This window comes from Fundulus heteroclitus, unplaced genomic scaffold (genome assembly GCF_011125445.2).
Source record: "Fundulus heteroclitus isolate FHET01 unplaced genomic scaffold, MU-UCD_Fhet_4.1 scaffold_219, whole genome shotgun sequence".
Lineage (NCBI taxonomy): Eukaryota > Metazoa > Chordata > Actinopteri > Cyprinodontiformes > Fundulidae > Fundulus > Fundulus heteroclitus.
In genome coordinates this window covers 1-15,071 of record NW_023396631.1, presented here as the reverse complement: position 1 = coordinate 15,071, position 15,071 = coordinate 1, and the positions used below count along the sequence as shown (strand labels likewise).

Below are 15,071 nucleotides of genomic sequence, written 5' to 3'. Positions count from 1 at the left end.
ACGTCACGATAAACAAGATAAACCTGTTTGCAACAACTTCACCCAAATGTTTATTTTAACATAAACCATTACTTTCTGGCTCAGTAGACATGTTAAAGATTTTGAAAAACATTCCATATAGGAAGAAAGCTAAAAAAAACACACAAATTACAGATATATTTTTATCAACTACTGAACTGAATTCACAAACTTTGTTTTGTTCCCTACTAAAATAAACTATAAATCAGTTTTAAAAACCACAACATAACCAGTGCAGACTCTTTTTCACAGCTATGGTCCGGCCGCAACAGTTTTTATTGGTTCCTCTATCGGGACGGAACCAATTGAGCCGTTTGGTAAATTTTAAAAAAAATATAATTGTGTCAATTATTTTACCGTTTGGTAAGGATTACAAAAATAAAATCCTATTTATGACCTGGTAACAATTTTAAGACCTAAGAAAGATTGATTTAAGACATTTTAATGCCATTTAAGGCCTTAGTTTTATAATACAGAATTTAATGCCTTTTAAGACTTTTTAAGGATCTGCAGGAACCCTGTTTTAAACTCGGTCTGTCACGGCGCCTCCTACCTTGACCTGTCTGTCTCTCAGCAGCTGTCTCACGGCCTTCTCCTTGTCTCCGCCCGCCGCCAGCCAGGCCAGTTTGGCCTCGGCTCTGGACAGCTTGGCGCCGCCGGCCGGCGGGTTCGGCTCCGGCGGGACGCAGCCGTCCCCCTCCACGACCGGCTGCGTCCCGCCGCCGCCCGCTCTGTAGTTGAGCTGCACGGAGGCGGCCATGGCGCAGATCTCGTCCAGCAGGTGGGGCAGCTCCGACGTCAGCCAGTCGCAGGGGCTGACGCTGCTGCCGCCGCACATGCTCAGAGCGGCGTAGACCTCCTCGGGGCTGACGCCTCGCTTCTCCGCCTCCTGCAAACCAGAGCGGTTCAGATCTGCATGTTAGAGAGCTTTTGATGATGTATTTAAAACTGTATCCAGTTTTTACGCGTTATAATCTGTCCTACTTTGATCCGGTGGATGAGTGCGAGGCCGTCCTCCCTCATCGTCTTCTGTCTCTTCTGGTCCAGGTTGGCTCGTGGCATGGGCTGAGGTTTCCCGCCGGACTCGGGCTGCTCCTTGGCGAAGGCCGGCGGCGGCGGTGGCGGCGGCTGCTGGAGCGGCAGAGGCACGGAAAGCCCGGCCGAGTCTTTGGAGGGCAGGCTGCACATCTCGCACGCCGCCGAGGGCTTGGAGTTGACGAAGGTGCAGAACTGGCAGGTCCACTGAAAAGAAACCCAAACGGATAGGCGGGGCGAGTCAGAATAGGATGAATAAAGGGGATTAAACGCCAGCAGGAAACGGGCAACAAGGAACATCTGGAATATAAACATCACTGAGAGAGACGCTGCTTTTCTGGACCCTTTAGGAACGAGAACTGGAAGGTTTTATTAAAACGCCATGAAACAGCGTTTATTTGCTGTTTATTAAACGTTTACTAATAGAAAGCTATGTTTTGCAGTAGGTCTGTGCATAAAAATTGAAACAGAGATTGATATTGATATTCTGGCTTTCGCGTGTTATCACAGCGCGCAATTGCTGTTCACAGCGAGGAAGAGCAAGTGAGACGAATTTGCGGAACGGCCGACAGGAATTTTGAAGCTCCTTTGGGCTTCTAAAATCGGCGGTGGTCAGAGGGCCCGGTGGCGCCGGTGCATGGCAGCCTCGCCTCTGTCAGTCTGCCCCAGGGCAGCTGCAGCTACTAACATAGCTCACCACTGCCAGGGTGTGAATGGGTGAATGACTGAATGTAGTGTAAAGCGCTTTGGAGATCGTCAAGACTAGTTAAAGCGCTATACAAGTACAAGCCATTTACCATTTCGTCCCTAAAATCAGATGTTTGGGCACATTTTTGGTTTCTGTGATAAGTTAAATGCATTGAACCAAATGCACTTTATTCTCCTGTTAATATATCAATGTTCAATAAATTGAACATAAATATCATATGTGGCTGGTTTTGTTGATTAAATGACTTTGGGCATTAATTTGAAAGTCATAAATATTGATATTGGAGTCAAATCAAATCAAGCTAAGCTGTATGAGAATCGTATCGGCTCATCCTAGATGATACCAGCCCTACTTTGCAGTCTGTAAATGCATCAACAAACTACATGTTCTCTGCTGCCCATTTTAGGAGCTCAATGAGAAAAGGGTCGGGACATGAGTCTAGACCAGAGGTCAGCAACCTTTTTGAAACTAAGAGCTACTTCATTGGTGTTGTGTCATAGGAAGTGCTACCAGTACTGACCATTGACCTAGAGGAGTCAGAGTTCACCTTAACTTTATGTAAAATAAACACATTTATTGTTATTTTTAAATCTATATAAATTTGTGTGATTAAACAAGAAGAGTTACGGAATAAAATAACGTTTAGGTGTTGGATTGTGGTACTTTTAGAACAGGCCTGTGGGCCCCAAATGTGGTCCTCGAGGGCTACTTGGGCCCCGTGTTGTTGAGCCCTGGTTTAGACGCATAAACCTGGATTATCCTGGGAGACGGAGGACAGGTGAGGTTTTTCTGACTGACGTAGTGTTTGTTTTCCTTTGTGTTCATTTCAACCAATTCAGATTTTCTCTTCATGGCGATGAACCGATAGGAGAATTTAGGCCGATATCAATATCTGGTATCATAAATGCTGTTATTCCCCATAACCGGTGTTCCTGACTTCCCTAACCTTTGACACAGAGGAAAAACAACCTCATCGCTGACATTTCTCCAGCTAATCACCTCACAATCCAACCATCACGGTCACTTAAGCAAACAAGAATCACATGCACCCCCACAGAAACACAGACAGCAATATGAAAAAAATCTGACTAATTTATTTATGTAAAATTATCAGACTTTGTAGAGCAGGTAAAAAAAAGTGTTAATTGTTTGGCCCTCGAGTTCCTTTGACTTGACAATTTTGGCCCTTGTACCAAAAAGTTTGGACACCCCTGGGATACACCAGCTTTTATGTCTCACCTACCTGCAATATTCTATATTTTGGCTGCATTATTTTGTGCAAATCTCTTAATGTATAAATTTACCAGTAGTAAAATTTGATTTTCTAAATAAATTAAAACCTTTGTGGTATAATTATGTCTATTTAATGCATTTTCATTTCCTCTGTGTACTTTTTTATAGTTTTTTTCTGCCCGTTTTCAATCAACCGCTATAAGAATAAAAGTTTCTTACTGCGACATGAATAAGAATATACTAAAGAGTGAATCTGTTCTGGTTAAAAAGTAAATTCTGCACAGAAGGAAAGAAGCTGATCTATGAACAGATGCAGCATCTGGTCTAAGAACGACTAATTCAGTCTGCGAGGTAATTAACATAAAGGAGGCTACGTTCTCAGCTGACCTTGGACCCCAGGTCTACGGGGACAGGCGGGCGATCGGCCAGGCGGGGGCGCTCACACACCGAGCAGAGGATGCTGCTGCCTTGGTTCACCACTGTGCAGCTCTTACACTTCCACTCTGAGGGGGAAGGATAAGACAAAAACGGTCAAATCAACAACAGCTTCTGTCCTAAAGGCACTTTTCCTCTGGAGGGACCCTGAATCACACACAGGGTGACGTATAACAAATAAATTACATTATAAAAGGTGAAGTTTATCCCGTACAGTTCAACTGCAAACCAACTAAATGAGGTGCAACAACCTGGCTGCATGTGTCCTACACCAATAGAGCTGCTGCAGCCAGTTTGAGCATTCAGACTTCTGGCGTTCACGCCTCCCAACAAACACAGAGGATCCAGTTAACCTGCCGTCCTCAGACGTCATCCTCTTGTCCTTAACGTGCCGCATGTCAACAGGGTAAATATTGTGTCCAAATGGCACCACAGAGCGTTGCTTGGACACCATATTTGGTTTGGATGCTTCAGTTCTGGAGTCAGGCGTCCAGGCTCGGCCTAAAGACGATAGATCTGACTTTTAGGGAGGGATCCTCACTGCCCACACTGGATGTGGTTCTATAATAGTGGAGATGGTCACTCAGGTAGACTGGAGGGGAGATTGTGTGATGGAAAGAAAAAGAAAAGTGTCCTGGAAATGTGGGTTAATCATGATAGATAGAATCAAGGCAGTTAAAATGAAAGATTTTAAGATTAGACAGATTTCCTGACTTTGTGCGGCCCTATCTGGTTTAAATCTCGTAAAAGCCAAGAGGAATCTGGTGAATATTTCTGACAACATTTAGAAAAAGGTTTAGACAAACGTTGAAACAGGGAGGCGGGTTTCTGGTAGAGAGTTAAAGACGCAGACAGATGAGCGCTGCCTGGGACAGAAGGCAGAGCGGGAAGCTCACGGTTCCTGCGAAGCAGCGCCACAAAAATCTTCTTTTTAAAAGATGATGCAATGAGACCAGGCAAGAAATAATCAGAAATCAACAAAAGAATACATTTTTGGGAGCAAAACTGTAGATTAACAACGACCAAACCAGACTTCAGAGCTAAATCTGACAGAATATGTCAGCAGAAGAAGACTGTGGACAAACCAGGGTTCCTACACCTTGGTGAACATCAAATTCAAGGATCTTTCAAGGACTTTCCAGGACCAATTTCCTCAAATTCAAGGACCACACGTGGCGGCATTTACCTACTGTGACCGCTAAATAGGTTATCATATTTAATACAATGCAAATTCAATAAAAGACTAAACGGCATAGAAGTTGTTGGGTCAGAAGCAATGCAAGAAAGTGGACTTAATTTATAGCCTACATTGATATTGATCATATTCATAGCCTACATTTATATCCACAGTACATGGCTATGCCATACTACATTACATTTAAGATGTACATTAGCCTATCGTTTCATTGAATCTTATGGAAAAAAGTGCAGCATTGAGGTGTTCAGAATTATATCAATTTGTTTCACTTACTTTCATCTTTGATTGAGCTAGTTTTTGACTTTGACTCTGAAAAGTCGATAAATATAGCGACAAAGTCGCTGAGTTGGCAACACTGCGTGAATGTAACCTATTGGACGCACGTAGGCCTAAACCGTAGCCTAGCAACTAACGAAGAAGAGAGAACATACTTTTGCAAATTAAAAGTCTGCGGAATCAACATAATTTTAAAAGATCGTGTGGTAGTAAAATAATGACATGAGTCGTCATCCGTGTGAACTTTCAACCCCACAAAAAAATTCAAGGACTTTCAAGGACAAGGTGTTTTTTTTGGCTGTTTTCAAGAACTTTGAAGGGCCTTGAATTTATTTTTTCAGATTCACAAACTTTCAAGGATTTAAAGGACCCGTGGGAACCCTGACAAACTAACAATCTGATTGGTCTGGAGAAATGCTTCAACCAAAGAAACATGGAACCTGAATCAGAATGAGCTTCTATTACGAGCAAGGAAGTGTTTGCAGCAATCATTGCACCTTTTTTTTTTTTACTCATTTGTTCCAACATGTTGTCGTTGTTGAACTGTACAGGATAAACGTCACAGTATTTTTCCCCTCCTGGCATTTTAACAGGACAGGCTACATTTCAGAAGGCTGCTGTGCTTTTAAAAGCACCAGTGTGTCAGAGCTGAATTCACCGGCGCTCCACCTGTGTTCTGCGACTGCGGGCCATCCTGTACGGATATGGCGGGAGTGGCGAGGCGGGGGCGGTCGCACGTCGTGCAGAGGACAGCTCTGGTCTCGTTCAGGGTGGTGCAGTGAGCGCACTCCCAGGTGGACAGAGACGGGCTGAGGGGACGAGGGGACAGGTTAGCGTCAGGTGGAGCTCGCAGCGACGCCCAGGAGGCTCCGTTCTGTTCGGTTCTGCTCACCTGGCTGTGGCGGCGGCAGCCAGTTTGGTCCTGCTGTGACCTCTGCGGTCGGGGTGGGAGTGGAAGAGCCGGTCGCAGTTGGAACACAACCTCTGGATGCAGGTGGAGCACTGGATGTGGACGCTGGAGATGCCGCAGATGCTGCAGGTCTCTGCAGAGCGACACACACAAAGAACAGGAACATTACAAACTAAATAAAAAAATAATTTCAGTGTTTGGTTTGTGGGGGAAACCGGACGCACCCTGCTGGGTTTTCAGTATTTTGTCTCTCTTGTGGTCGGCCCTGGAGGGGTGGCGGTGGTACAGGTCGTCACAGGCGTCGCAGAAAGGCTTGTCGCTGCAGGACGGACAAACCAGAGAGGAAGCGCCGCCGCACAGATTACACTCGCTGACTGCAGGGGGCGCTGAAGACACAAGAGAGACACATTTACTGCAGGGGGGTCCAAAGTCCAAAGTCCAGGTCCTGGGGGCCGGACAGAGAGTTGGTCCATGAGGTGGTTGAGAATTTGAGGTGTAACACAAAGTATTATTTTTTTTTTCCCACTTTAATTGGACAACATCAAACCTCCATTATATCATAAAAAGCTTCACATTCGGTTCTGTTCCTTAGTTTCACCTTTATTTCAGTTACTGTGCAGAGATTTACAAAAACAAAGCCACAATAATGTCATTAATACTTCAACTAAGAGCAATAAGCATAATTAACGACGCGTCGGGGCTAGAACACACTAAGCTAGGATTTAAACTAAACAAATTAACTGATAAAGTTGGTCTACAAACACGCTAATTATGTTTAAAGCCCAAAATCACCAACAACTAGAAAACATTTAAAAACTGTTAGAGAAAAGAGGAGGTTAAGAGTTAAGACGTTTAAATTAATATCAGACAGACACCATCGGAACAAAAAGGAGAACTTTCTGTGTGTCGGTGAAAGTGTGGACAGAACATGGAGCTCAAGCAAGGTCCAAACTTTTTAAAAACAGATTAAATCATGCTAAAAAAAAAAAAAAAAGCAGATTATCAATGGATCTACCTGTAATATTATTATTGTTGCTTTTATTGGCAGTAGTTCTGTAGCGTATATGTTATTTAGACGCATCATGTATTATTTGTTAATGTGTACATAAGGATGAAAGGAAATGTAGAACTTGTTACACTTTTTGCTCCTATCTACTGTTTAGCGACGGAGATCTGCAGCTTGGTTTGTTGTGACAGTTGAATAATTTTCATCAAGATACCAAGATCTAAAGTTTGTTTTGACTTATAAATAAACCTGAACTGCATTTAATTGAACTAAACTTTTATTATGTCCTTAGAATCCAAAGCAAGATGTTAAGTTTCCTTAATTTTAACAATAGTTTCAAGAAAAAAAGTTTAGGATTTTGCCATAATCTAAAATTACAATGGAAAGATCTTAAAAGCAAGCTTGTTTTGTTGCTATAAAACCATAATTGTTTCAAAATAATGTTATTAATTCAGCATATCTCGATATTAAGCTGTTGAGCTTGAATTTTTTTTAGTTAATATAGCAGCTTTCTGTAACATTAAATAAATATTTCCCTCTTTAGTCCCATGTGTATAAACAGTCGAGGATTTACGGGTCTGTTTTCGTTGTTAGGAAGTCCGTTTTTTTTGTTCTAGTAAGTAGAAAAGAGTCAGGAAACAAATGTGTTTTTTCCAGAGTTGTTTGGACTGGGAAAATGTTATAACCTAACTTTAAGCCTTTTAGCAGGAAAGTGCGACTGGTAAGTGTCGTTTCTATTTATGTGAGCGACTCACCTGCCAGAGGCTTTGGAGGCTGCGGCAGCCTCGGCAGAGGAGTGGGTTTGACTAAAAGAGGCGCGGGGCGGGCTGGTTCTCCCTCTCCTCTGTCTCCAAGCAGCTTTAACACAACGTCTTCAGGCTTCTCCTGAACAAAAAATGAATAAAAAATAATCACAAAACCAGCTGAACTCAGACGTATCACTGACTGGGTTGTGTTTTTAATCACTGAAACTGTGCAGACCTGCTGGACGAGACAGGGGAGGATGTCTTTGAAGCATTCTGGATGAGGATGGATGCCCTGCACACAAACAGATTCAACATGTCGGCTTTCTGCTTCAGAGTGAGAACTGATCGGGTTTTCTCACGCGCCGACACCGACCTTCAGAAGCATGTCCACTTCGGTGCGCAGCGTCATCACCTCCAGGGTCACGGCCGCCACGCCGTCACAGTCCGGCTCGCTGACTTCATCGGGAAAGCTGAGGCCGTCGATCTGCTGGTTGGTGTATCCGTACAGGAACAGGACCCTCCGGCCTCCCTGTGGGAACACGACGGCACGTCAGAGCGGGAACCAGGAGAGAAACTCTGCGTCCAGAGCCGAGGTCTGATTCTGCAGGGCTCCCCTCGCCTTGATGGCGTCCACGGTGGTCCTGAAGACGGGGTTGTTGTGTTTGACGCTCCTCCAGTATCGGGGCCTGGAGGGGCTCGTCAGGTTGCAGCCGTATTTCTCCAGGATGCTCAACGCTTTGACGAGTCTGCTCAACGACTCCAGAACCTGACGGGACACAAAATCATGATAGGTTAACATTCTGAGGCTTTTTACCTCCCCTCTGCTGACATTTAACCGTAAACTGATAAAAACATATCGATTAGTGAACATTTTGCCTCATAATGTGGAAATGTTGCCAGTGTTTTTCCTACCATTCAACAAGAGGGGGCGCCCCGCCAAGAAAGTCACGGCATGCAGTAAATTATTATACGTCTGTGCGTGTTCATGGTTAATTTTATTAAAACTAGCCTTTCTAAGCCGCGTCAGATCACATCCTGAGCTTTTTCTGTCTCTAGGCAGAAAAAGCAGACAGTAAATGCTGAGTCTGTTCTGATGGAGGAGAATAAGGCGTTCATTAAAGAGAAACGCTTAAATTACCGAGAATTATCCCGACAGAATTATTATTGCGTGCGTCGGGAGGGCAGCATCCAACTGGATAAATGAGTCCTAGTCAGTTATTTTCTGGTGTGTTTCTACTGAAAAAGGACGCATGTGTTTATTTCACATGGTGCCCTGATTACTTCAATATACTGAGAAAGTTTGCCTGATACAAAAATGAGGATTATCACGTCTGTTTAATATATTAAAGCGTAATAGAGCATATTCTCAACAAGTAAACGGCTCTTTGCTCATTATCAGATGTCCTAAAACAATTACCATTTGGTTTGATTTCACAAATCACCAAAAGTCTGTCTGTCGGAAACAAAAATCCGCCTTCCTGAATCCATCCCTGAAATAAGACGCTGCTTTATTTTTGAAAACATATTTTTGTTGCTAGATAGACTCCATGAATGGATCAGAATCAGATTCTAAATGTAATTAAATTAAAACTGAATAAAGTTATGCTGAAAAATATTATAAACTCTGGCAGAACAAAATTTCAAAGAGATTTTCATTCAGTCAATAAGTAGGAAGGAAGAAAGGCAGGTAGCTGTCAAAACACGATAAAGATAGAAAGACCGATAAATAAGAAAAAGGTAAAGAGAGACAGAAGACAGCTGCTGGTATAAAGCTGTATTCTGTGATATTAATAGAAAGCTAAGTGGAAGAAAGTCCCCCAGACAGAATTTCTAGGGGAAACACAGCATATAATAGAGAAAAAAAATAAGTGAAATATAAACTGTGACCCAACTGCAGCATAAAAGGCCAAATATTCTTTCCAGAGTAACAGAAATCATCAGCAGGACTATGAGCTGAACAGGGAATAGACCTCGGGTTTGCTGCGCCCGGCGGTGTTCTCCTTCAGCATCTCCTCTGCCGTCAGATGACGGTACTTCTCTGAGACGGGCAGCGCGATGCTGGCCAGCGTCAGAACCTGAGCCTTCACGTCCTGGGCCGACCCCGACGACGCCAGCAGCGACTGGGCCGTCTGCCGGACCTCCTCCATCTGGACCGACTCGGGGCTGTCGCCCATGGCTGTCAGCAACAGAAAGACGAATAACTAAATCAAGCTTTAAAAAAACTAATTTAGGTTTAAATAAAATTGCTACAGCTATTTTTAAAAAAGCCCAGAGGAGATAATCATTGTTGTCCTCTTCTTACTTCATTTTTGCAGAAAATTTATCATCAGATTTATTCTTTGTTTTAATACCAACATATGAAGTTTCGCTCACTCTGCATCCTCGTGTATTTCTTCCAAAAACAGAGAAAAACACTTTTCACCGACTTTCCCTTCTGAATTAATCAACTGTTGTCTTTAAATGAGTGTCTGGGAGCAGAGAAAAACTTTCCTGACTCCCTGGATGGAGGCTTTAACAGCTAAAACCACCATTAATTAAATTTTATAGCTTTGTTATTTCCCCTGGCTCTCAGCTTCTTGGTTTAGCTGCCGTTATTTCCTGTACAGAGAAACTGACAAAGTTGTTGCCATCATCAACTTTGAATCCTCGGTTTGCTTTAAATTCCCTTAGAAAGTACCCCTGGGTCAGTTTTATTTGATTTGTCTTGTCCACATAAACTGCCAGCTCATTTTGAACCTGGCTCTGGTTCTGATAGAGTTTACCGCGGTCTCATCGGCCAACTTGGATAACTTTTTATCTTTTATTTTAAGGTTTGATGGCACTTTATTCATTAATGGCTGGACAGTAAGAAGGGCAGAGAGAGCAAATTACCCGGGAATCTAACCGGGGACAGCTGCTTTAATAACTCCAGCCTTTGCAGCGTATGCCAGCTCGACCAATGAGCTCATAAATTACTTTTTACAAAGGTTTTCATGAGTTGATAATAGTTCTGATGAAAAGTGCAACTAAAAGATCAATTATAATCAAGTGTCATTTCAGGCTTATCTTTCTTTACCTTATCACAATGTCCCCATTACTCTCTTAAATGTATTTTTTCTTGATTATTTAGTTCTGTAAACACTATTTCAGTGTCGCATTGTTTGTTTTTCCTGTGTGAGTTTTTAAATCTGTGCTAACAGCTCTCTCTTGTAAATGTGAATTCGTGTCTCAATCTACTTGTATAAATAACTGTAATATTTAATAATAAAAAATGAACAAGTAGAGAGCTTATCTTTGTAAAACATGACCTAATGGGATGACCAAATATCAAAGGTTAAACAAAGACTGCATGATTCGCTTCACCTTTGACACAATGGGAAACTCCACTGGGCTAATATTAGCCACAGAAATAAACAGATGACAGGTGAGAAAGTGTCAACCCTCGGTGCTGCTTATTTTAATTAAAAACAAAATTTTTTTAACTGCTATCGGTCTGTTAAATCACCTACAACTAAAAACAAAAACGTCAATCCAGCTGAAAGCGAAACTTTGAACCGATGTCAACAAGCTAGCTGTTTAGTTCATAATGTTACTCACCGCTGTCGCCCTTAGTGCTGAATCTGACGGGATTTTTCCGTATTTCCTTGGAAAATAATTTTTATTTTTATTTCTATTTTGGCCCAATAATGTCTTTAAAACGCACCGCCTTACGCGGAACGCTTCTTTCTACCCGTCTGAAACTAGCTGGATACGCGGAAGTGCAAATTTGACGGCGACGGAGCTAATTCTACTTCCGGTTTAACGTTTTGCGTGTTTTTTAAAAAATAAAAGCGGATTCTTCTTTTTCTGTGTAAGAATCTGGTCTGTAACGCCGACAAATTATGTTTTTTGTTAACGAAACATGTTCTACAGTTTAATAAAATAAATAAATAAATAATACAAATGAAGTTTTCCTGGTTTCCACCTACAAAAAAATCTAAGGTTCAAGCTGAAAAACTTAACGTTACCTTATTCTTTAAGGGTTGAAAAAAAAAACAAAAAAACCCAGTATAAACAACATTTAAATAATCAGCTAAAACTAATAAATGGGTTATTATTGTAAGCTGTTTATGTTGGGGACAACAGTATCAAATGCATAATTAAAGTATGCTAATAAATTATTGGTCAGGTTAAAGGTGCATCACTAACCAAAACGTTTTTTTCCCTGTGCTTTCAAGTTGTGCCTCCGACAAAAACAAATCGTATATTTTATCTCATTTGCAACCAGATGTTTGAACGCATAACCTGCCGCAGCTGCTATTTTTATTATATAATCTGTATTTCAGACAGAAACGCTTCAAATGTGTTCGTTAAATAGTTTCAGATATTTTTTATTACTCCAACGGAAGCCTGACTTCCTGTTTACCTGCTACGCATGCTCAGTAGCAGCCTTCTTCGCGCATGTCACGAGCGGACTACTTTCTGCAGAGGAGGGACACCGCGGGGTGGGAGGTGCGACGTTTAATCGAAAGTAAACTCAATGAGGAAATAAAATAAGTCACACCCACACAAAAAGGTCCAACTGTCCTCAGCTGCAGCCGCACAGGAAAAATATATTTAAAATCCATCCTGGGGATTTATTTATTTTAAGTGGTTTATCTTTTAAAAGCGGCAGAGTTTCATCATGTCAAAGGCTGCAGCGCTGAAAATAAGCAGAGACAACGCAGTCAAGGTGAGTCCGATGGGGGCCAATGCGGCCAGGAATTACGAGTTCTACTGAAACTTTTATTTTTTTGACAGTAAAATCGTTTATTTGTGAATGTTGTGTAAATAACGCGTGTAATACAATGTAAATATGGCTGTTTATGATGGTGTACGCGGTGGAAAGTCCCGTTTCTGGGAGGAAAACGAAAGTAAATTTCATAAATCCTTCTGCCAACGTGACTCAGCAGGTACTTTTGTCTTTTTTTGTCTCCGACAAAGGTGGAAAACTTCCGCCAGTCGCTCTATCATGAGGTTTGTGTCCCTTTATAACCCTGAAAAGTGAAGTAATTCCCAGTTTAATTCCCCTCCTGCAGCTCCTGATCTCTGTTTTATGATTCCAGGCTGAGAATCTGTTCTCCAGTTTCATTCCTCTGAAGATAATTCAGCTGGATGCTCTGCTCAGGGTTCAGTATACTAACTACCTGTATTCTTTAGATCCACCCCAGGATGATTGTTTTTATTTTTATTTAATTTGTCTGTTTGTTTTCCCCAGGATGACGCTCTCAGCATCACAGACATGTCTTCACTCCAGGCTCCTCTGGATATTCCCATCCCAGATCCTCCTGCTCCAGAAGACGAGGTGATCTGACGGCTCCTCTATTTCCATCATACACAACCCTCAGAATTAGTTTCATAAACTTTCTTCTGATTAGCACAAGTCAATTTCAGTTGAATTTACTCTCTAATGCCAGATCAGTACACCTGTTCACTTCATGCAGCTTCTTATGCACCGGCTATTTACTCAGCAATCAAACATTTGTTCATTTTAGGTCTTCAGATATGTAGTTTTTCTTTCTTTTTATAAAAACCCAACTTGGTGTATCTCTAATTGTGAATTACTGAGGTACAAAGGATAATATTACAGCAGTAGTCACCATGTTTGTTGCTCCTGTTGTAAAAACAAAGTATATTTATATCCCTTTACTTATTGCAGAATTACATTGATTCAAGTAACTGAAACACTTTTTTAAGTTTAGCTAAAAAAAATTCCCAATTTGACCAACTTTGCTCTTTTAAATCCATATCCTAAATAAAACGTAAGCTCATTTCAGTTAAACAGGGCTGCACAGTAGCAGGAAGAAGGTCCTGGGTTCAAATCCTTTAAATCCAGGGTTTCTTTCTGCATCTTCTTTCTTTCTGGCTTTCTCCCACAGTCCAAAAACATGACATGTTATCTTATTTTGTCTCTCTAAATAGTTATTTAGATTGTGTGTTGGACTGACAACCTGTCCCGGGTGCTGTGGGGTGAGATTAGTGGGTACAGACGATGGGTGAACAGGTATGGGATGCAAAATGTTTCATGTATACGGCACATGAAATAGCTGTCAAATCTGCTGACAGAGAGTTAAGCAGATTGCTCACTTCTCCTTTGTTGTGAATTTCCCAACTTCTTTTTTTTTCTCCTTAAACTTAGTTCATTCCAGTTGTATTTGTGGCATCTCTGATAAATATGCGCAAGATTCCTTCACATAGTTTATTATTTCATTGCAGAAGCGTAATGTCACATGAAAAATGTTAAAAATATTTAAACTGCAACTTTGGTGGTTGTTTTTTTTAATGGGAAATGATAATCCCAGGGTAAGAAACACTGTATTGCAAAATGACCCTAACTATTTCTCGATAATAAGTATAAACTGGATTTTATACTTTTATTAGTAGTAAATTCCTACCACCATGATGTGTAATTATCTATTAACTACGTGACATGTTAAAAAAATCAAAAAGAGTTACAACTGATTTCTTTAGTCTCTCCTTGTTTTCATAAACCTTTGCTCAGACCTGTCTTATTATTAATCCACAGCCAGTCTGCTTTCTAACTTGCACTTTAAAATAAATCCAAACCAGGACCTTTAACCAAGTTTGGCAACATTATCCTAAAATGACGACCTGGTTTCACACAAACCCAAAATCTCAGCCCTTTTAAATCCCTTCAGCTGCTAATGTGTCTGCAATGCATCTTCTGTCTCTGCTAAGTTATTTCCACTAGGACTGGACGATAATTCAATAACAAAATATATCAATCGATAGACACGTTGTCAATAAAAAAAAAGGATTAATAAAAAGTTCAATAGAATAACATTTTTCCTTCCTTTTCCATTCTAGCCATGCATGTAGGTTAATATTAAAATTGTTACATCCTCCCAACCAATCACAACGCAGATGCAGAAAGCCCTTCAAAGAGTTCAGAGAGCTTCTTTTCTTTTTTTTAAAACTTGCAATTTTGGTAGAAATTTGGTTGAATAAAGGTGTGAGTTTGAATTCACTGTTTGTTGTTCTATATCTACTGAATATGGCCTAGACTGCTATAAAAATATATGTTTAGAATTTGTTAATAATTATCGATATAGATCCATATAATTGCTGTTTTATCGATATGCTTTTTTTCTATATGGTCCAGCCCTAGTTTCCACAGTTTTCAGTGTCCGCTGGGCGCTTAGATAACTGCCTGATAAGATATTTACTACATTAAAATAAAAAATAAAGTGAAAAAGGAGGCCTGGCATAAGTCTTTTAAGTTCTGTTTCTGTTCTGATGGGATGTTCTGATCCAGCTGACACATTTGTGTCTCTGCTACTGCCTTATTTTCCAGGAAATGGAGACAGACAAGAACGAGGAGGAAGAGAAGAAGAAGAAAAAAGGTAAACAGTTTTGGACGACTCAGTCCCTGAAGGTAATATATTTTTTAATTGGAGGAAGTGAAGGCCTTCAGCTGCTCTTTCTGTGTCTCTCAGCTCCAAAATGTGGCTTCATCAAGGGAAACGAGAAGATCATGTTGCTCCTGC

The 15,071-nt window shown here is 41.2% G+C and overlaps 2 protein-coding genes across 2 annotated transcripts in view; one reads left to right on the top strand and one right to left on the bottom strand.

Annotated features, from left to right (window-relative positions):
* LOC105940123 (E3 ubiquitin-protein ligase RNF31) overlaps positions 1-11,324 on the bottom strand; it is a 31,705-nt gene extending 20,381 nt beyond the window's left edge. The window contains exons 1-12 of the mRNA XM_036129792.1: positions 11,143-11,324; positions 9,537-9,742; positions 8,186-8,332; positions 7,940-8,095; positions 7,802-7,858; positions 7,576-7,705; positions 6,039-6,200; positions 5,797-5,947; positions 5,574-5,713; positions 3,383-3,498; positions 1,003-1,260; positions 572-907 (exon numbers count right to left, since the gene is read on the bottom strand). Of these exons, the coding sequence (XP_035985685.1) occupies positions 572-907; positions 1,003-1,260; positions 3,383-3,498; positions 5,574-5,713; positions 5,797-5,947; positions 6,039-6,200; positions 7,576-7,705; positions 7,802-7,858; positions 7,940-8,095; positions 8,186-8,332; positions 9,537-9,740 (1,857 nt within the window). The 5' untranslated portion in view covers positions 9,741-9,742; positions 11,143-11,324. The remainder of the gene's footprint in view (positions 1-571; positions 908-1,002; positions 1,261-3,382; positions 3,499-5,573; positions 5,714-5,796; positions 5,948-6,038; positions 6,201-7,575; positions 7,706-7,801; positions 7,859-7,939; positions 8,096-8,185; positions 8,333-9,536; positions 9,743-11,142) is intronic.
* Positions 11,325-12,007: 683 nt separating this feature from the next.
* LOC118559092 (proteasome activator complex subunit 2-like) lies at positions 12,008-15,070 on the top strand (the record flags this gene model as incomplete). Its single annotated transcript, XM_036129798.1, is given in 6 exon segments — positions 12,008-12,256; positions 12,508-12,540; positions 12,630-12,692; positions 12,782-12,868; positions 14,879-14,927; positions 15,021-15,070. Coding segments are annotated over 6 exon segments (330 nt in total), but the record flags the coding sequence as incomplete, so codon positions are not given.
* Between the last annotated feature and the right edge of the window lies 1 nt (position 15,071).